Raw genomic sequence first — 23,161 nt, 5'->3', positions numbered from 1 at the left:
GATTCCCCATTTCTCACAGTACATTTTTTCTCCAAATGGTGTGTACAACTTGCCAAACATACCCTGCATGAAAACCTCATGACCAGAATATTACTGTTTTGAAGTGGAAGCCTGATATTTTTTCTCACATGCACACAAACTCTCTTCCATTAATCACATCCCAATCCCTGATGTATGTTTCATCTCCAGTAATTAAAACATGGATGAATTATTAAATGATATATACTGACCCTCTTTGACACCGAGAGCATAGACCAAAAAAGACAATTGCGTACATACATTGATCAAAGAACAGGGATAAAAATTAGACTAATGATATATCGGTAAACATTTCCCTACAAACAACCGGTTGAAAGAAAGAAAAAGAACAATCAGAATCGCAGAAGTTTCAGAGTATTCAATAAAGCTCATAATCAAGACATATATAATTGAAAGTATATGTGTTAATGCTAACTAAAAGAAGATATCCTGGGCTGCTATCTATCTACATTTTGATACTACGCTGTGTCAGTCAGGACACTTTTGCTCTGTTTTTTGGTCAAAACCGGCAAATTTTGAGAAGGGGCTCTTTCGTTCCTTCTTTTGTTTGTTTACAGTCTTTAGCGTCCATACCTTCCTATCGTCCTGTACGAAGGTAACTTTTGGGATGACAGCTTCACCGGATTTACAGAACTTAAAGAACGCTCAGTATTGTTTTCAGCTAGGAAGGAAGACGAATGGGAGGAGAAGGAAGAATTTAGGAAGAGATGGGGAAAGAATGAGACAGACCGGAGGAGGAGGAGAAGGAAGAGTTAGGGAAAAGGAGATGGGAAGAGAACGAGACAGACAGTTGTTTATCATTTCTATGTTGGGAGGAGAAGGAAAAACTGAGGAAGAGGAGATAGAAAGAGGATAAGAAGGAAGAATTAAGGAAGAGATGGGGAGAGAACAAGACAGACAGTTGTATCCCATTTCTATGTTGGTCAAGATATCATCAAACGAAGCAACTTCGAGCCTTTGACCACACTTACAGAGCATCGTGTACACTCTCACACATACACACCCACCCACACACACAGCCGTCAATGTACACTTTAGTATACATACCCGCACATGGCCTGGCACACCTGCAAGTATCTTAGCCATGTGCACTCGTCAACAATCACATGTACGCACAAACACACACACTCAATAACAATCTACTATGCGTTTCATGCGCCATGAAACACAGTTTTTCGAATATAACATTTTAACAAAGCGTCGGACAAGGAGGGTATTTTGGAAGACGATGATTGAGACCCCAACCTAATTGGCAAAAATAGGCTTAGGTGCCAAATGTGGATGATTACGGCACTTGTAGGAGTAACTTTAAGGTAAACTTCACTAAAATATACAGGCACGGGTAGCGAGGCTAGGTGCCGTCATCACGTACGCACCGCCTCTCCTTCGTGACGTCAATGTGACGTTTTACGGTGAAGTAGTAGTAATCACTGACTCAACGGGTTGTTCTCTCTCTCTCTCTCTCTCTCTCTCTCTCTCTCTCTCTCTCTCTCATACACACACACACACACACACACACACACACACTAGTCCAGCCCTATACATAGGGATGATGCTCATTTGAAATTATTATATATTTGCGAAAAAGTTTTACTCGCAGGAAATTACTTATCCTTTGCATGGAAAATACGGTCTTTGGTACAACATGCTGTAGGTATATAACATAGTGCAGTGGCTGAACTATTGTTGCTGTGTGTGTGTGTGTGTGTGTGTGTGTGTGTGTGTGTGTGTGTGTGTGTGTGTGTGTGTGTGTGTGTGTGTGTGTGTGTGTGTGTGTGTGTGTGTGTGTGTGAGTGAGTGAGAGAGAAAACAACCCGTTGAGTCAGTGATTACTACTACTTCACCGTAAAACGTCACATTGACGTCACGAAGGAGAGGCGGTGCATACGTGATGACGGCACCTAGCCTCGCTACCCGTGCCTGTATATTTTAGTGAAGTTTACCTTAAAGTTACTCTTACAAGTGCCGTAATCATCCACATTTGGCACCTAAGCCTATTTTTGCCAATTAGGTCGAGGTCTCAATCATCGTCTTCCAAAATACCATCCTTGTCCGACGCTTTGTTAAAATGTCATATTCGAAAAACTGTGTTTCATGGCGCATGAAACGCATAGTAGTAGTTCAGTTAAAAGATGTCAAAAGAAGTTGAAAAAATAAGTATATAAAAAGAAGTATAAAATTAAATATATAGCTAAATAACAAACTCAGGCTACAGGCGACGGAAGAGCAACAGTCCACTCACAGTGTGTGCTTCCGTCCCCTCTAATTGCATCAACATATAAGAGCACCAAATAAAGTGTGGTAAATCATCCTACAAATCAGGAGGATAATATAAGACATCAACAATGCAGCCAATACCTGTCTAGTGTGAGCAGCGGGTAGTCAGCGCCAAGCTTGGGGACTACACAGACCTGGCAGGCTGGCTGACTGTCCTACAAGTAACCTCAATGCACAGCAATCTTCAACTAACAGCTAACGTATGATCATCAGCATAAAAGCAGCATTAAAAGTCATCATAAAAGATTCTGCTTTCACATTTAACACAGCGAATGACTGAGCCGTTAAAAATACAGTACCCTATAGATTTGGCAGCTGTGGCTTTATAAAACAATAAATTCTCGTTTTATCACAAGGAGGTTAAATATTTACGTGTACCTCAACAACTGCAACAACAGTACAAGCCCCTGTGGTGGCCGACACTTCCTCTGCAGGTTGTCAGCCGGCAGCCAAGCCATGTGGTGCTCCAGCTGTCCAACTCACTTGGCTGTGTGTCATCTGAGTCTGGAGTGACCTCGGGTCCCCCAGAGTGCTTGACCTCACTGGGTGGGGCTGTGTAGCTGGACATAGTTGGCTGGAAAGAGCCCGTACTGGCCGTTGCACCAGCCGCGCCACCAGCCCTCGTCAATCTGTGGAAATGGACACGGAATGACACACAGAACATAAAAAACACATCTCTGATTGAGTGTCATAAAACCTGTCATCTCTGAAAAAAAAGTACCTCTAAACCAACACCAAGATTTAACTTTTTATCGCTGGACATATACAGAATATAGTCCCATGCTTAATGACTAATGTTGCAACTTTAAGGTCAAAAGTGGAACTCTTATTTTTAAACCTTTTCTTCGTAGAGTTCAAAGGTATCATACAGTCACTGTTGTTGAGTATTATTTTTCAAGCCCACTTACTCTGGTATATATAAGTGTACCTGAACACTCTGTAGTAACTATGTGGCAGACAGTACTTGTATTACTGTAACTACAACAACTTGAGAGTAAAGTATTTATATCTATAACAGGCAAGATAGGGGGCTAAAAGGAAAGATCAATGGAAGGAAAAGGAAGAGTCAAAGAAGAGGAAATGGGGAGAAGACAAGACAGACAGATGTTTACCATTTCTATATTGGTCAAGATATCATCAGGATCGAAGGAGATCTCATCTGTGTCCGCTGAAAGAGAATGGAGAGGGGCAGGTGAGTTTTAACTTGCTGATACTAGCTAGGAGGATCAGAACACACATTTTTAACTACCACTACTGATATTCATGGTCATTACTTTTCACAATGTATATATAACATCACTGCAGTCTACAGGTGGAACAATGTGGTGTCAATGAGGATGGAAGTGTGAATAAAAACAAATAAGTGAATAAAACAAAACTCACCCGCCTGGTAGTCAAAGAGAGCGAAGGCCGTGATGCCCATGGACTCATCTTGCGGTGCATCTGTGGTGGCTGGTGCAGGGGGAGGAACGGCAGCAGCAGGAGCAGGAGCAGGAGCAGGAGCAGGAGCAGGAGCAGGAGCAGCAGCAGCAGCGGGAGGCTCCTGACGGGGGGCTGCTGGGCTCTGTCTCCCACAACACAAGAGTGAGAGGTGGTGGAGGGAGGGACAGTACAGAGATGGAGATTATAAAGTTATTGGGAATGTTATTGTGGAGCTTATTTATGTCTCCTATAGTTGTTACTTTAGGAATGTGTCTTGGATGCTTTCATTTGACTATAGTTACATATTAGGAATGCTATCAAGGACCTTACTTTCTTCCCCTGTGATTATAATTATTACTTCATCTTTTATTATTTTTTGAAGCTTTGACTCGAGAAATATATTATAAGGCTTGTATATACATCCTACCTCAACAGTTTAATCTGAGTTTTTGAGTATTACAAGAAAAAGAGTGGCTAATAGAATGTAAAAATAATTATTGTTGAATGTATAAGTACCCATCAAACTTGAGAAACAAACTGCCATAGAAAAAAGGGAATGAATTTGCATATAAAAACAGTATGTAAATGAACCACAACCTTTTCTCATCACAAGAATGTATATGAATCTGTGGCTTGAAACTTATCAATCTATTGATTCTTTAACAGATCAATACTAACAACAGCATTCAGAGTAGGCATAAATAAATCTTGTTTACAAATCTACACTAAGGCCTAGCAAGGAGGACAACATGGATCAAAGCCAGACAGGATGGACATCAGCAAACACACACACAGCAGTCCACTGTAACACATGCACCTCAAAACACAGGCTGCTGGTACTGACGCCATGCTCAGCCACACAGCACTGCAGCACATGCCACACACACACACACACACACACACACACACACCAGAGCTCCCCAAAGTGAGAAAGAAAAAAAAGCATGATATTCCTTACAAAATGTTTACTTCATCTTTTTTGCATTTTTTTAAGGCTCACACACAAAAAATAACCATAAAATATATACATACATACATGCATATATTCCTGATCTTTTAATGAAAAATATCTCAGTTAGTTCACTTATTCATACATATCAAATGTCTTACGTTAGATGTTCTCTCAATCAAAAACATTTAAGTTCATCTCATAAAAATGCTAATGTTGAAGGGTCATCCATTTAATCAGGTCTTAGACTGTATCACTGTATCACACACACACACACACACACACACACACACACACACACACAAGCACAAACACACACCACCTATAAAGAGGTTTTGGCAATAGTAAACATAATGACAACTGTACATTTTCCATTCACTCATCAAGAAGTGCTTGCTGCCCTTTGCCACTCATGAACCTTCCCTCCAGAGAAGTGGTGTTGACATTAGTGTGAGGAGATGCAGAAACAGCCTCAAACGAAACAAAGCATCGGCTAATCAATGAAGTCTCAGCGTGATGTGAGGCGCAAAAGCACAAAGCTGGCAAATGTGATCAGAAAAATAATAAAAATTCTAATAAAAAAATTTTTCCTTGATAATTGTGGAGACTGGAAAGAGAGAGAGAGAGAGAGAGAGAGAGAGAGAGAGAGAGAGAGAGAGAGAGAGAGAGAGAGAGAGAGAGAGAGAGAGAGAGAGAGAGAGAGAGAGAGAGAGAGAGAGAGAGAGAGAGAATATATATATATAAAAATATATATATATATATATATATATATATATATATATATATATATATATATATATATATATATATATGTAAGAGAAAGATAAATATAGAAAATAAGGAAACAAAACAGACAGACAGACAGACACAGACAGAGAACAGTGAAAGCAGACAGAAACTAACCAACCAAACACAGACGGACAAATGTGTGTGTGAGCGGCAGGACCGATGAGAAAACAGACAGACAAACAAACAAACAAACCCCAAATGCCATCCAGGAGACTAAAAAAACTACGCGGAAAAAAAAAGAGAAAAATAAAAGACCAAGACGGAATAAATAAGGAAAAAATTGAATCAAATTAGTGAGTGATGTTAAAATAGAACTTGTCCCTCCCTCCACTCCTTCCTCCTACCTTCCTTCACCTGATTGACAGTGGGCAGAGGAAGAGGACAAGGAAGAGGATAAGGAGGAAAAGGAGGAGGTGGGGGAGGAGGAGCATGAAGCGGAGGAGGAAAAAGATGACGACAAACCTTGCACAGAAAAAAAAAGTTACAAAAGCAGAGTTTAAACACACAAACAAACAACTGATGACCATTCTCTCTCTCTCTCTCTCTCTCTCTCTCTCGCACACTGGGGTCAGGCCATAACATTCACTTTTAATTAATGGAATATATAAAGTTAGGACGGCTGTTTACAAAGCTGTTATTATTATTTTCATTATTAACTTTATTATTATTATTATTATTATTATTTAGGTGATGATAAATGATGCTTCTGTAATAACAAAAAAATAAGTAATGGCAGTGAGAAAATGAAATAACACAGGCATGAGTGATGATGATGATGACTATGATGATGATGAGTAGTGAGTCAGTGAGTGAGTGAGTGAGTAAGTGAAAGACAATATCAGTGAGTGTGAGTGAGGAAGGAAGAGGAGGAGAAAAACATAGGAAGAACAGAGGAAGAGGAGGAGGAAAAGAAGGAAAACAAAGAGGAGAATGAAAATGACGAGGAAGATGAGAAGGAAGAAGGAAAAAGAAGAAACAGGAAAGAAGTGTGAATGGATGAGAGAGAGAAAAGGAATAAAGTGGTGACAAACATAATGGGATGGACTGAAGGAGGTGCAGGAATGGATGGGACGGGAGAGGGCAAGAGAAACGGAGGGAGGGAGGGAGGGCCAGGTAGGTAGGTAAGGAGGGAGGGAGGGGAAGGTCACCTGGGGAGTGTCGCCCATTAGGAGGAGCTCTTGTCTTCGCACCTCGGCCTCCAGACGCTCCTTCTCTGCCCTGAACGCTGCCTCTTCCGCCGCCGCCCGCTGTGCCTACCAACCAACCAACCATCCATCTAACCACTGCCACAGCCGATAATACTCGTCCTTCTCCTTCTGCTGCTTCTTCCTCCTCCTCCTCCTCTCTCCCCTATCTGCTTGCTTGGCTTGGCCGTGTGCTTATCTGCTTGCTTATGTGGTTGTTTATTTGCTTGCACTTTCACACTCACTCTCATGCTTGTTTTTTTCTGTCTGAGTGTCTGTCAATCTGTTGAGTTCAAGGTCGAGTTTTGCCTTCGTAACAGCACTCCCTGTCCTGTCTGTCAGTCTGTCTGTCTCCTTCTCACTCATCTCACATATTCTGTTTGCTCTCCCTCACACACACTCACACACACACAGCAAGCATTAGAATCACCTCGCTCAAGCAACAGCCACCTGCCAGCCACTCTATATTTTAAGTGTCGCTGTTGCTGTTGCTTCTGCTGCTTAAAAGGGGGTTAGGAGGGGACACTATTTTTACCATATATAAAAAAATGGTGCTGCAGTGGTGGGATTTGAGGAGCTACATCACTACTACTGGCCAAAAGTAGTGAGGTGATGTGATACTCTAATCCAATAACAGGGTAGACTTCTAACAGCATGAATACTATTACCAAAGAGTGTGTGTGTCTCATTCATAACATTAGTATTTGTCTTGGGTCTGATGTGTACGTGTGAGTTGTTGGTTTCAAAATAATACTAAAGGCTTGTAACCTCATGAATATTCTTGTCTACACCTTTTTCATTCATAACTTTTCTATTTGTCTTTTTGTCACATTCATAAGAGCATAAATTTTACCAAGTCCATATGTCTCATTCATGACATTTGCATCCGTCTCTGGTCTCATATGTGCGTTATTGCCTTTATAAAAACACTGAGGACTCATACTGACGTGAAGATTATCATGATTGTGTATCCCTGTGTCTTTGGTTTGTTATGAGTCATGGTGCTGTCAATAAAACATTAAAAGAATTACACTCACTCACACGCTACACACTGGACTGTTACCGAAAACTTGACTTGGCTGTGCTCACTCACTCTTGCTGGTCCTGCATTTACACTCGCTCAGAGGCACCGTGTCATTCTACCTGTGCCTGAGCTTACAAGGGAATGTGCTGTGGGGTGGGTGAGGGCATGACACGTACAATACATACACACACACACAGACTAAGGGGGTCAGGGTGTGGTGGACAGGATGATAGGGACTCCACAGGCCATGGAAGGTGCACATACACTTGGGTACACATGAAGGGGATAGACACCTGTACGTACATACACGGTTCATGCTGGTGTGATATGTGGGGTGGTGTGGTGTTCCTCGGGGGTGATGGTGTGTGGCGTGACCATTCAGTTTGGACAGAGAAACAGGAAAAAGTAAGGGATATATGAAAGACAGGTAAGGGCATGAAGGATGGTGCAGGGATGAGGGATTGGGCTCCTGGTGAACAGACTAGTGCACTGCTTGATAGATGAGAATGGTGCATATGTGGGTAGACAAATAGGGAAGAGAAATGAATGTAAATATAGGAGAGAGGTAAAGGCATGGGTAAAAGTGGGTACAGAAACTATAAGAACATCATGTATTCAGTTAGATTTTATAGTGGAGGTGAAAGAAAGGATGGTTCAAGAAGGTAGGAGGCAGGGAGAAGGGGTAAAGCAGTGATAGTGTATAAAAGCTAGATTCTGCAATTGTTTAGGTGAAGGAAAGGAAGGCCCAAGAGAAGTAGCAGGCAGGGACAAGGGACAAGATAACGATGGTGTATAATGTAGATAGAGATGAAGGAAAAGATTGATCAGGTGAGGCAGGAGGCAGGAACTAGGGATGAGAAAACGGTGGTATATTAAGTTACGATTTTACAGTGGGCCAAAGGAAGTAGAGGGCAGGGACGAGGGACAAGATAACGATGGCGTATAATATAGTTAGAGATGAAGGAAAGGATTGATCAAGAGAAGCAGGAAGGAGGGATGAGAAAACGGTGGTATATTAAGTTAGATTTTACAGTGGGCCAAAGGGAGTAAAGGGCAGGGAGGAGGGAGGAGATAATGATGGTGTATATGCAAACACACACTAGACCCACACGCACACCTTTCTACCCCTCTTAAAACATGGATTATTAAAGTCTTTACTCAACAACTATGACATCCACCAGCCTCACCGCACACATTACACCAGCATTAACAGGCTAAATCTAGTGGCTTGCAGCTAAGGGAACCAGTGCATAAGGTAACACAACTAAATAAAACTTGAAGCCAAAAAAAATATTATTCACTCTAACAAATAAATCAGTTTTTTTAACCAGGTCTATTTAGTCAAAAAGATTAACTAAAGCTCTATGGAGGCGGTAAAACTTTATAGGCAGCTTGTTTTCTATTTTTTATCATTGTTACCCCATGTCCCGTGGTGAGCAGGGTGGGGGTGGTCACAGACTCAGGAAAAAAAAGAGGAATTATTGGTGGAAGAAGGAAAGTGGCTGATAAAACTGGCCATGTTACTTTTCTCATACACACATATATAGAGGGCAGCACTACACTTACTGGTCTCTCTGTCAACTTAAATCCACTCAAAAGGATCGGTAAGTAAAGTGGTGCCCTCCCTTATTTTTACAGGAGACAGTTAAAAATAAATAAAAAATGAAAAAAAAATAAAAAAGGCCCACTAGTACTGCTCCTCCAAATAATGTCTAATAGAAAAATTTGGATGTGTCTCATTGATATGGTTCGACAGACTGGTCATTATACAGCCAGTCAGCCAGTTAAACATGCCTGTCTAGTTTAAACAGAACCCCGGACAGGCACAGGGTCCAGTTTTGAGTCTGTGACCTACTTCGGGTAAAGGTTAAGAGAGAGTTAGGTTTCCCACCCGACCCTCGACCTCCCAGCCTGCAGGAGCACACAGGCGGAGGAGGTGTGTTTGGGAATTGGTATACAGCATCCAAATTAGTACTCACATCAGGGATATAAATAAACAAAGAAGAAAAAGAGATCTGGGAATTGAGCTTATGTAAAAATATGAAATACTGGCCAAACAAAGCATAATTACCGTACTTTATTTGGCACTATTTCATTTAAGTCTCTCATCTCAATTTTCCCATTTTTTTCCCTCCATACGAGCACTAATCTGAATATCATGTGCAAGTTACCAAACACCCTACACCACAGAGGCTGGGTGACAGGCCTGGCCCCTCCCTGATGACTGGCAGCTGATTTATACCAAATTAACATAAGAAGCATTAATTAAAAAAAATATTAACACTAGGCAAAAATTAGGGACAAAAAAATTACCAAAGTATTCACCCTGTAAAAAAATTAGGACAAAAAGGCAACACTAAGCAAAGGCAGCATGAGAAGCATAAATAAAAGGGGTTCTCGGAGGCTGAGCAGAGGCAGGGATGAAGGGAAGGGGTGGATGAGAATAAGTGGTGAAGGGGACTGAGGGAGATGGGGACATGGCCAGCTGGTTGTCACATTGGAAGGCTGAGGAGAAGAGGCTGGGATACAGACAAGACCAACAGGAATAAAGGCAGTACTGAGGGTAGTGGGTGGACTGAGGTAAACAGTAAAGGTGGCGATGAGGAAGGTAACAAAGCCAGCTGGTTGTCCTGTTGGAAGGGCAGGGAGGGAAGAGTGAGGGAATACAGACAAGGCCACTGATATGGACACTGCAACATATTTCTCTCTTAAGAATTGTAGAGTTAAACTTTTTATATAATTTCAAGATGGAGAGATGCTTCTTTCTCTCATTTCCTACTCAGTTTCAATCCTTTTCTAATTATTGTGTAGATTTGAAATCCAGGCAAAATAAGATATTTCTAGTGTAATATAATGACACAGAGAATTGTTGATATTATTTCTTCCGGCCCAACTTGCAAAATTAGTGCTACATGGAAGATACTAAATATGTGTGTGTGTGTGTGTGTGTGTGTGTGTGTGTGTGTGTGTGTGCTAAAAAAGGCTAGTCATTGCTTCAAAAGGAGGAGGAAATGAGGAGACTGAGGAGAAGGAGGAGGAGAAGAAAGAGGAGGAGGAGTGAGACGAGAAAAAGGAAGCAAGCATGACACCAGACAACCACATGGGACCAGTCAGTCAAAAAGTCCAGGAGGTGACTGGACTTACTGACAGTCATCAAATGCAGTAGTCACAGCTTAAGAGTATATGCATGTGTATAAGTGTGAAAGTGTGTGTGTGTGTGTGTGTGTGTGTGTGTGTGTGTGTGTGTGTGTGTGTGTGTGTCTATGTGTGTGTGTGTGTGTGTGTATTTACCTAGTTTACCTAGTTGTATTTACCTAGTTGTAATTTTACAGACACATACTCTTAAGCTGTGTGTGTGTGTGTGTGTGTGTGTGTGTGTGTGTATAGAGCACAACCTACCACCAGTGACCTTGTCTGTTTGGCCTGGCAGTTCGAGGAGGAGGAAGAGGAGGAGGGACAAGAGTGAGGAGGAGGAGGAGGAGGCTGTAGACCCACCCACCTGTTCAGCCGTAGGGGCGGGGGTGGTGCTCTGTGCGGCAGCGGCAGCAGCAGTATCCTGAAGGTAGTGGGCATCCTCCTCGGGCAAGGTCGCTTCCTCTCGGGCTCTCCTGCAGCATAATGTTTAGTGTCAGCTTATCGGTAATGTTCACCTTCCTGCATCTACAAAGTGGCGTGCAAAAGTGTGAAGCAGGAACATTGCCACATCAGTTGAATATACCAATAAGAATACACTCAAAGGCTGAAAATATGTGAATAATAAAGAGAACAAAGATGTGGTCTGGCTGTGAGGAAAGATATTGAGAGGTGAACCTTTTCCTGACACACACACAAAACAAATAATAGATAAATAAACAAAAATAAACAAAAAATAAATAAATAAATGAATGAAATGCTTTGCCCAATGAAACAGTGTACAAAATGAAAACATGATAACTTGTATAAATAAAATGAGCTAACATGCACAACATTACCAGCCTGACTCAGTCCTCTGAAAACACGAGTAGCTTTTTATGAATAGGTCAGAAAACACACATGTACACCCACACCCACACACCTGATCTGCTCCTGCCTCTTCAGCTCCCTCTGCCTGTCCTCCTCCTCGTGCCTCTTCCTGAGCCTGGCTGCCTCCTCCTCCTGCTGCTCCGCCACCTTTATCTTCTCCTTCTGTATCAGCGCAGAGTCACCCTCAAAGCGCTTTTTCCTCTCCTCCTCCTGCTGCTGCTTCCTCTTGGTCTCCTCCTCCACCGCCAGGTTCTCAAATCTTGCTCTTAGGTTGGATGCTTTCTCTGAGCCTGTAAGAAGTGTTGTATTGCATCATCTTGTTATTCTTATAGTTTTGTGCTAAATGTTGCCCTTTTGAATTTGTTACCTGCATGTTTCTCCCCTTCCTTTGGCCTCACTGCATAAGACTTTCTCTCAAGCTCATCCCTGTGCTGTCTGATTTCCTAACACTGACTGATTATTTTTTAGCCCTGTCTCTCCTCTATGGCCAATAAATATGCACAAACTGAGTCCCATTTAAACAGGTCTCCACAGGGGGCAAGCATGAATGGTTTATTGATTAGTTTCACCATCTAGTGCTAATCCACAGTGATAATACTTCGGTACCCACTAACTCCCCCTCACCCCCACCTTTGATCTCTGGTTTGGTGGGCTTGTAGTTGGTGCCCACTCCTCCTTGGGGCTCTGAGAACACATGTGCCGACGAGTCCATGCGGTCTTGTTGCACGCCAAACTTGCCACCAAAGCCCTGGAAATTAAGGTTGATTTAGAAAGAAGAAAAATACATTCTCTCTCTCTAAGAGGCTGATAAACTCTCTTTCAATACTGATAATAGACATCATAATAGTGGTTCCCAACTTTTTTTTTCAGGCGACCCCAATCATGCACCTATAGACATGGCTGTGACCCCACTAGTTTAGTTGTAAATGTGTTATAATAATATAACACAATGTTTGATAGTTTGAGGTCTTGGAAAAGGGGGGTCATAATAAATACTAGCATCTCATACAACAAACAGCAGGAGTGCTTTACATTGAGGTCCATTCTATCAATGACCAATGGAGATATAAGAGGGATAATTCTAGATGGGGTATATGGGCTGTTCAATAATCACCATCATTTCAATTATGTTTAGCTCCCACCAGGATAAATGTTTTCCAAATGTCAGTAGAAAGGCACCATATTCCAGACTTGCACATAAACTCACCTTGGAGTGGTCAACCTGACTTTCATGTTTCTCCACCTTCTCAATGTGGTCCCAGCCTGCAGCAGTCTTGTCCTGGCGGTCCTTCTGCACCCCAAACTTGCCCCCGAAACCCTGGCTGTAGTCTGAGGGGAAAAATAATGTAGTTATGGCATGAGAAAGACAGGAGGATCACCTCAAATTTAAACCATAGAAATAGTTTGTTTTTTATTTCTCATAGTATCACCCTATTGGTTAATTTTTTGTCTATCGTTCAGTGTTTTTACAGGAAGGGAGGAAGCTTGAGGGCACAAATAGAACAGGAAACAAAAGCCCCGTAAAGTGTGTCTCTCCCATTCTCTTTCCTTTTCTCTCTCACCTTTCTGGCTCTCGTGCTTCTCCACCTTCTCCACGTGGTCCCAGCCGGCTGCACACTTGTCTTGCCGGTCAGACTGAACCCCGAACTTGCCGCCAAAGCCCTTCGAGTAGTCTGCACAGAAGCACAAAGTTGGGCTGTGACAAGCAAGGCATAGTGGGGGATAGGGGGGGATAGGGAGCACATGAGGTATGATGAAAGGAGAAAAATAAATAAAGAATTGGAAGACACAGAAGACATGAGCTACAGAGGCATGATGACAGGAGAGAAAAATGATGAAGAGGAGGGAAAGAAAATGAGAAGGGGAGAATGAAAGAGGAGGAGGAAAAAGATGAAAAAGAAGGTAGGGAGATGATAGGAGAGTAAGAAATGATAGAGTGAAAAAAAGAGCATGAAAGGCAGAAAAAAGGGAAGAGAGAAGGATGAAAATGTTGAAAGAGTAGGGAGACAGAAATAAAGAAAAATAGGGTATGTGTGAAGGCATACAGGAGGAAAAGAGAGGCATGAGAGATAGAGGGAGGTGGAGAGACAGGAATAACAGGAAAAGATAAGAGACGACAGATTAAGGAGTGCATGGACTGAGGATAAATAAAATAAAAACTTTGAGAAGCCAAATTAGAGTAAAATAAAGAAGTGAACAGATAATGAGCAGATGCAGTGTGGGAAATCATAAAAATTGAGAGAAGAAAAATCAGATGAATATGGCAAATAGCTTGATAAATATATAGCAAGGCAACAAAGCTTATAAACTGTAGCTCAGCACAGGGGCAGAGGAACATAATTTGTGTCTAATGATTACTTAAATAGATTGCCCTAAAAAATAATAAAAACTAGATTCAGTATATCTACAACAATGCTTTCCTATGAACCTCGTAACACTTGTATAAATGAAAATATCTATGGAAGAACAATAACAATAATAATAACAGTGATGATGATAGAAATAACAATAATATGAATAAAAAAGTAATAAATGTAAAAAAAATAACAATAATGGCCAATCCTAGTAATAACGAGGTAAATTAACAGAGAACAAAACAATGTCATTTTTCTTCATTTAGTGTTAGTGGCCTGATAGACAACAGAGGCCAGTCAGTGTGTAGCTAACCAAACCAAACCAATCGTCTTCAAACCAAACCAATTTCACTCATCTTCAAACCAAACCAATTTCACTCGTCTTCAAACCAAACCAATTTCACTCATCTTCAAACCAAACCAATTTCACTCGTCTTCAAACCAAACCAATTTCACTCGTCTTCAAACCAAACCAGGCAGCATGCAACTAAAATACTGATGACGATGATGATGAATGGGAAGGATATATAAATGTACTAAATCATAATTGTTTCCTATTATTATTCTAACCTTGTCTATTGTTTACCAAAGTTTCTTGAGTGTACTAGACCATATCCTTTCAAAGTTTCTTAAAATACCATACTACATACTGTTCTAATTAACTATTCACAAAGCTTATTTGTTTTTCACTTTCTGAGGTGTTCCTGCAATTGATAATCTCCTGAAATAAAATAAAATAAAAAAAAAAGTCCAAAAACATCAGTAGCTCAGATACAATTAATTAAAAACGGGAAACAGCCACATAAGGAGTTCTCATTGGATCATAATAAGCAACCCTTCCGCACCTCGCTGGCTGTCGTGTTTTTCCACCTTCTCAATGTGGTCCCAGCCGGCCGCTGACTTGTCCTGGCGGTCGCGCTGCACCCCAAACTTGCCGCCAAACCCTCTGGAGTAGTCTGTGAGGGGCATAGCAGGTGAGGCGCCTTGAATGCAGCATGGCAAGCAACTCGAAGACAAGAGGCAGCAAGTTGTTGGCAGTTTTTGTTTTTAAAATCATTCTGATTCCTTGACTCTTTATTTTGATGGTTCAGGGGAGGTTCCATCCATATAGACCTCACCCACTTAAATATATTCCTAATAGTACTACCTTTTCCTCTACTTCTTTAATCTTTACTTTGCCTACTTGAGTGACACTTTTAGAGCACTATCCTCACTGTAGTCTGTCCTCTTCTTCAAGCAGGCACAAAAAACAGTCACCTCCCTTACCTTTCTGGCTCTCGTGTTTCTCCAGCTTCTCAATGTGGTCCCAGCCGGCAGCGGACTTGTCTTGGCGGTCGGCCTGCACGCCATACTTGCCGCCAAAGCCCTTGGAGTAGTCTAAATGCAGCAAGCGGATCACAAATAGCACAGTCAAGTGAGGCAAAGTGAGAGGGGAAATGTCTTGGCGTCAGGCTCTGAGATATCCATACACGAATACACACACACACAAACACATGCAGGCAAACTTCCAATAGTATTAAACTAGATACGTTTAAAGAATATCAACTCCAGTGACCTGCATATAAAGTAAACTGACAAACACATCCTTATGTTCAAAGTTAGTAACACGCCACACTCTGTATCATAATGCTGAGGTAACACACACACACAAAAAACTCATTCCATTTCACACACCAGCTGAAGTTCATGCCACCTTCAAAATGTGAACGATTCTATTAAAACATGGCCAGGTATCTTCTTATCGCAAAAGTCTTCCTCAACCATTTAATGACATGAATTAGAAATGCTTTGTGTTGGTGTTGGAAAAGTGGCCATTTTAGGGAGTATTCTGCATCATGTACTGCGATGAAATATTATTATGTCATTATCATGATATTGTGTTTGTGGTTTTTAGAAAATGCACGATATTTTGCATCACAAATACCATGGTACCACTGTTGATGCTTGTGGTGGTGAATGTAGTGGTGGAAGGAGCAAGCCTCAGCATTTAAAGCAGCACAAAAACTCAGTACCAAATCATCATGAAAATCACACAGTTGTCTTGCTGTCTTTATGTACCTACCTTTCTGGCTCTCGTGTTTCTCCACCTTCTCGATGTGGTCCCAGCCCGCCGCAGCCTTGTCCTGGCGGTCCTTCTGCACCCCAAACTTGCCACCAAAGCCCTGGCTGTAGTCTGTGGGGAAGATGAAGTAGAGGTCACCAACTATTACTCTTAGGGATTTTGCTAGGTTGTAACACTTTACATACCTACATACTATACCTATATACATTATAATATATGCAGGAACTAAAAACTTGGGGACATTATAGTACTCTAAACTTTATTCGGTCATGATGCATCTCAAGATGATAATGGTAACTAATTGAAATCCATTTTATGTGATAAATAAAAAGAATGATTAAATGATTTGCCTGTTCTTTTGGGTTTATATTCACTGATAATCATAAAAGTCTGTAACTTCTTAATCCTAAACATTTACAAACATGTGCTTAGATAAATGTTCATCTAAACATTTTATATAATCTTCATTAATGTATATTCCAATACCAAATAGCATGGTTTGTACAAGAATTGTATCAATAATGAACATATTTGATTTTCTACAATTTACCTATCAACCTATATGCTTTATATACAGGTCTATCAACACCTCTTCACTAAAATGACTACATCTATGTTATACAATCTCATAGCTACTAAATAATAGCCATTAGTACACATGGAATGGCCATGGGGGGAAGGCTCCTCCAGTCCTGGCAAATTCAGGGCAGCCTTGTCAAGAGCCCCGCCCTGTGTCCCTGTATATCAATAAGGCAGAAGCAAAGCAGCATTGGGAGACATCTTGCCAATTCACAGCTGTCATAGACATGTCAATGTATGAATATGCCAATAAAAAAATTCTCCCAACCTGCTCATGAGGGAAATGGGCTGCTGCTGATGCAAATAACAATATCATACCAATTGTTATGTGACGGCACTAAGCCAGTTTGCCAGGGGAGGGGGCTGCCTCACCACTGCTAAACTAACCCCCATCAGTCGCCACAACAACCACCATCACCTCTAGCAGTGCTACTCAGCTTACCCCTCTGGGAGCCATGTTTCTCAACGTTCTCAACATGGTCCCAGCCCAAGGCAGAGGAATCCTGGCGGTCTCTCTGAATGCCATATTTGCCTCCAAAGCCCTTTGAATAATCTAAGACAACAAGAAGGGAAAACACAGCATTGAGTCTTGTGCTTTTCAATTACTGTTTCACTGTTAACATTTATTTGAAGTATATTAATCAAATAATGCAAATAAGGTGGTCTACAGGGATAATGCAAACTGCTTACCTGCATCATGAGGAATGATGAGGATTGGCATGAAGAAGGCAAAGGTTAAGACATAAGGAAGAAATAAAGAAGACAGAGGAGAAGGAATAGTCACTAAAGAATAACATTTGGGTCAGACATGATTGGTTAGGTTTTGCTTGAAATGACTGAAACAGGTTAGGGTGAAATATACTTGGCAGGATTAAGTCAGGGTTGAAGAATGCAAGTATGGTAATGTAACTTTGATGGGGCCAAAATACAATGACCAAGCTGAGCTGGACAAGATAAGGTCAGTTAAAAATAGTGTAACAAAGCAATATAGAGCAAGCTAAGTATGGCTATATAGCTTTGGATAGTCAAGCCAGTGCAGCCAAGCAAAGATGGACAAGACAAGACTAGTAGACCAAAAAACTGATGAAGGATTAATACAAGTAATGTTCGAATTTGAAGAATTTGTTTGAAGAATATTCATGCATCCAACTCTCAATGCATAAATATGTTAACTCTAAAAGTCTCTCAAATACTTCTGAGTAAGGTTAGCTAAGACAGGGCAAAATAAAAAATATAGCACCAGAACTTGAGGTAACAAAGCAGAGATAGAACTTAGATTTCTTCGGAGAGTCACTTCAGATAAAATTCCCCACTATCTATGCCAATTTTCTGTGCAACCAAGCTATTTAATGTGTAAGCAATGAATACCAAGCATTTACATAATCTTACGAATTTGAAGAATATTCATGCATCAAACTCTCAATGCATTAATATGTTAACTCTAAAAGCCTCTCAAATACTTCTGAGTAAGGTTAGCTAAGACAGGACAAAATAAAAAAAGATAGCACCAGAACTTGAGGTAACAAAGCAGAGATAGAACTTAGATTTCTTTGGAGAGTCACTTCAGATAAAAAGATGAAAGAAATGAAAGCAAAACGAGACAATCAAGATACAATTTGTCAGCGAGTCATTTAAAACAACTTCAGATGCAATAAAATGGTAGCAATCACAGTATAAAACAAGAATCACACCTGTAAGTCACAAATTCATGTTAGAAAAAAAGTTAGACAAAAAAAAAAAAGCTTGACTATTCATTCTTCCTAGCATCTCCTTTGGGCTGATCCTCACCTTTCTGGCTCTCGTGCTTGTCCACCTTCTCCAAGTGGTCCCAACCGACGGCCGAGCGGTCCTGACGGTCACTCTGCACCCCAAACTTGCCACCAAACCCTGAGGCATAGTCCTTCTGTGAGGCGTGCTTGTCCACCTTCCCTACGTACTCATGTGTCTCAGCACTCTTATCCATTCTGAGGGGGGGGCAGGGAGGAAGGATTAGAACTGATACATACATAGATACATACATTTACACATACCTACAGCCAAGTCTAAACCCCTCCCAAGAAATTTCAAGGAACAGGTGTCACAAAAAAATATACAGAGTTAGATAGAAAAAAGTCCACTAAATAACACTTTTTTCATTTGTTAACCTTCTTTCACATAATAGCATAATAATTAAGTAAATACCATAATACCTACACTGATATTTTCCTGTCCCGTTTCTTAATATATGCATCTGGGTGATATAAAGCTGTGATCATTATATATCAGCATCTGTCTCTTCACCCCTCCTTCCTTCCTCCGCTCACTCACCTGTCCTTCTGTACCCCAAACTTCCCCCCGTAGCCGTAGGATGCTTTGGGGCCAGTCTCGAGTTCTTTCCGCTTGGTCTCTGCATCGCAGTTGATCACCTCCTCACGGTACTTCTTCATGCTAGAGGTGGCAAGGGAGATAATGAGTTATTTTATTAATGTATTTATTTATCTAGGCAAAACAGTAAAAAAAAGCTAATGAGAATTTCATTTATTTATATATTTATCTATTTTTTCTAAACTTATAGAAACACAAGGAAAGAAAAGGAAAGGCTAAAAAAGGCCATTAATCAAGTCAATGTAGGAAAGAAATGAGGCACAGCAACAAAACCAACAAAGGGACGAACACCTACTCGATGGCGTCCGTGTTCCTCTCCGTGCCGAAGCGCTGCTGCTCCTCCGTCATATTGTTGACGTAGTCGGCGTCCGTCTCCCAGTCATCGTCATCGTTCCCATTGTCCACGGAGACCTGGTACCCTGCCTGAGCCTTCCACATTTTGCCTCCTTTTGTTGTTTTATTTTTTACTTTTCTGTTGAGAAGGATGGAGTGTTAGGTGTTTATAGAGGGACTGGAAGTGATCAAAGATAAAGACACAGTCAATACAACAGTGAGAACATTTGAAAGCTGGAAACAAATCAATCCCTTTTCACTCTCTTTGATCCAGAGTAACAGGAAAGGGCCTAAAATTGATCAGCTACATTGCTTGATGAGTGAAAAAAATTTTCAGGACACCTCTCCACCCAAAATTGACACTTCTTTTGGCCACTCTTCTAACTCTTACACAGCGAGCTTTATTTTTCTACCATTATGGTTTTGTTTTTTGGCCCTTTAACTGCTTCCTTTGATGTAAAAAAATAATCAAATAAAAAATAGCAGAGAAGCCAAAGATACAGCTTGACTATCTTTGTTTACTCCATGTTGGACTAATTTTATGACATGTTACCAGTATCATCATAAAAGAATGACACTATTTCTTAATCTCAAAACTTTCTGAAAAAAAAGTCAGTATAATTCATTATGAGTAAATAATTTCTTCTTAATTTACCCTTATGCCTAGACTTGCCCTTAAAGTTACTATCATAAATTTCACTTCACCAAGATAACCTACAACCACAGAGTTATATACATAGAGGGTTCCTAGAGCCTGGATTTTGAAGCAACTGGCTGCCATCTTAGGGTGACGGATGGCGAGACAGAGAATTTTAATATCACATAGTTATGTCTGCTACTGCTATTATCAAGTTAGCAGCGCTTCGGCGATCCTCTGTCAGATAGACTTGTTATTTTCTTGTCCATTTTCTACCCACTGATTATTGTTACATTGGTACATGTCATATACCATCTGAATCAGAAAAATGTGCTGAATTTGAAACTGTAAACGAAAATTTTATGCAATAAAAAGTATATGAATGACAAGGAGTTGAATCCAAAAAGGTGAACAAAAATGTTTATACACTACCATAATTTTTTCTCTATTTTATTGTAGGTATACCTAAGTGCAATAAATTTGTGACCACGATATGCAGCAATGTCTCATCAACACGATTATCGGCTCAGTTTTCCAAAATATCATAATGGTGGCTAGCTAATAGTGGTTAAGTGTAAACATGTGGAATCATGGAAAGGTCGCCAATCCGTCACCCTACGGCGGCCGAGCACAGAGTTAAAGACATGAGCAGTGGCTTCACCTCTCACCATGGTGAGAGATTGGAGTTGAACCCTCTAGTCTATAACTCTGTGCCTACAACTCTTTAGAACCTTAAGGAAAAAGTCAACTGATCTGGGCTTATCAGAAACTACTGTAATCCATCTTTTACACTCACACCTATATATTCTTTGCCTTCCACAGCAGACCCTTATATATGTCTAGTTTCACCTGCCCCGCCCCGCCCCCTAAGAAAGCACCCGGGGCCGCTTTCCCTAAACCGGGGCGGAGGAGGCTGAGAGCGGAGGGCGGCGTCGCACATATCCAGCATCCCCATTAGCCCCTTCCCCTCCCCCTCCCCACCTTCCCCTGACAAGTGTGTGGCTGTCTAAAATATTATCAAAGACTCCTGCAAGTGGCGACGGTCTGTAATAAAAGGAAAACAGGATAAATAACGTGATGAAGTAATGGACGGGAGGAAGACAGGACCAAAACAAGTCAGGTGCTCGGTTCTCTCGGTTCACCTCCTGTCTGCTGTTCCCCGTGGCTGTCACTCTTTTATGTTCCTCAGGATGACCCACCGGCGTTATTTTTGACCTGGAAGCCTCGAATTTACGGCTGGAATTCTTAAAACACGTGTAAAATAGCTAAACGTCACCTCTGTCACCTGCCTCTTATCTCGCCTCCCCGGAAGCTGAAGGGATTACGGCTCTATGGAATTATTTGACAACTTCTGTATTTAGGTGTATTATTAGCTTGTTTGGGTCTATTATTAGCCTGTTTAATTATTCTGGTGTGATTTGGGGGATTAAAAATGCATATATTGTGCTTTATACCCTGTATCGTGGTTGATAAATGGCGACTGTAGTATTTAGATGTATTATTACCTTGTTTGTATTTACTGGAGATTCTATTAATTATTCTGATGTGATTTTGGGAGAATGAAAACGCATATATTGTACTTTATCTGCATCGAAATGAAAAAAAAACTACCCCCCCCCCCCCCAACGAGGTAGATGACTACTCTTGTATTTACTAGACGAATTATTAGCATATTTTGATCTATTTGGGATCAAATTCATTAATCTGATGGAGAATACAAGCGGATATACTGTTTTATCATCTGTACGGAGATAAAATGGACACTTGAAAGAGAGAGATCGAGGACCTTTTCTCCTTCCTGTCATTTCTTGTTTTCGCGTATGTCTTATAGATGACTTTCCGGTTCCTTTTAGATAACAAAATAAAAGAACGGAATGAATGATGGCGAGTTTTTTCAGCGGTCAATTTAGCGGGAAATATGAATTCTTTGATATATGCAACTTCATTTATTAGCGTCTTCCATTTAGCGTAACCCGTTTCTGGGTCGTGATCTGTAGAGTCCCTCATAGAGCCCCGACAACCTAAGATTTGGACGCAATTATTGGCCCTGTGTTTTCGCCGCGCTTTTCAAACTCTAGCACTAGCGGCGAAAACAGGGCCAATAATGGCGTCCAAATCTTAGGCTGTCGGGACTCTATCTATCAAGGGACTCTACAGATCACGATTGATTGATTGATTGATTGATAGTTTATTGTTGCAGGTAAACAACAAGGGAGAAGGGAGGAACATGCCAACCCAACCCCCAGGCAGGACAGAGTTTGATAGTTTATTGTTGCAGGTAAACCCCACAAACGGGTTACGCTAAATGGAAGACGCTTTATCTTTCTCTAGGCTTATCTTCTGCACTATATAATGAACCTAGCGAATAATAGGTGTGAAAAGGCTGTAATACTGAAAATGGAAGTTAATCTGGGCACCTCACCTTCGTATTAAAAGAAGCATAAAGTAGCAAACTCGATCCTTACCCTCAGATCCCTACTGAATATACTTTATCAGTTCAGAATACTTAACCCAGTAGCAACGACGGGCCAAATTTGTGGCTTTACCGTGTAGCAGCGACGGGCCAAATTTGTGGCTTTACCGTGTAGCAGCGACGGGCCAAATTTGTGGCTTTACCGTGTAGCAGCGACGGGCCAAATTTGTGGCTTTACCGTGTAGCAGCGACAGGACAAATTTGTGGCTTTACCGTGTAGCAGCGATGGTCCAAATTTGTGGCTTTACCGTGTAGCAGCGACAGGACAAATTTGTGGCTTTACCGTGTAGCATCGACGGTACAAATTTGTGGCTTTACCGTGTAGCAGCGACGGGCCAAATTTGTGGCTTTACCGTGTAGCAGCGACGGGCCAAATTTGTGGCTTTACCGTGTAGCAGCGACGGGCCAAATTTGTGGCTTTACCGTGTAGCAGCGACGGGACAAATTTGTGGCTTTACCGTGTAGCAGCGATGGGCCAAATTTGTGGCTTTACCGTGTAGCAGCGACGGGACAAATTTGTGGCTTTACCGTGTAGCAGCGACGGGACAAATTTGTGGCTTTACCGTGTAGCAGCGACGGGACAAATTTGTGGCTTTACCGTGTAGCAGCGACGGGACAAATTTGTGGCTTTACCGTGTAGCAGCGATGGGCCAAATTTGTGGCTTTACCGTGT

The 23,161-nt window shown here is 41.3% G+C and overlaps 1 protein-coding gene across 16 annotated transcripts; it reads right to left on the bottom strand.

Moving 5' to 3' along the window:
• Positions 1–1,729: 1,729 nt before the first annotated feature.
• Positions 1,730–21,332, bottom strand: LOC127000029 (src substrate cortactin-like). 16 transcript variants are annotated; one of them, XM_050863438.1, is made up of 17 exons: positions 21,305–21,332; positions 19,341–19,517; positions 18,989–19,108; positions 18,470–18,645; positions 17,124–17,234; positions 16,103–16,213; positions 15,307–15,417; positions 14,886–14,996; positions 13,249–13,359; positions 12,894–13,015; positions 12,317–12,434; positions 11,739–11,976; positions 11,184–11,292; positions 6,625–6,729; positions 3,700–3,880; positions 3,429–3,484; positions 1,730–2,945 (listed from the first exon to the last, which is right to left on the bottom strand). In XM_050863438.1, exons 2-17 carry the CDS (start codon positions 19,481–19,483, stop codon positions 2,856–2,858), a joined length of 2,013 nt encoding a protein of 670 aa, XP_050719395.1. In that variant the 5' UTR covers positions 19,484–19,517; positions 21,305–21,332; the 3' UTR covers positions 1,730–2,855. The 16 variants fall into 16 exon arrangements, with proteins under 16 accessions (XP_050719395.1, XP_050719396.1, XP_050719388.1 ...); XM_050863439.1 differs by having other exon boundaries at positions 21,292–21,316; XM_050863431.1 differs by having other exon boundaries at positions 21,158–21,306.
• Between the last annotated feature and the right edge of the window lie 1,829 nt (positions 21,333–23,161).

Source organism: Eriocheir sinensis, chromosome 2, assembly GCF_024679095.1.
Source record: "Eriocheir sinensis breed Jianghai 21 chromosome 2, ASM2467909v1, whole genome shotgun sequence".
In the NCBI taxonomy this organism is placed as follows: Eukaryota; Metazoa; Arthropoda; class Malacostraca; order Decapoda; family Varunidae; genus Eriocheir; species Eriocheir sinensis.
The sequence above is the reverse complement of the archived record's forward strand: the minus strand, read 5'-3'. Positions and strand labels throughout refer to the sequence as shown.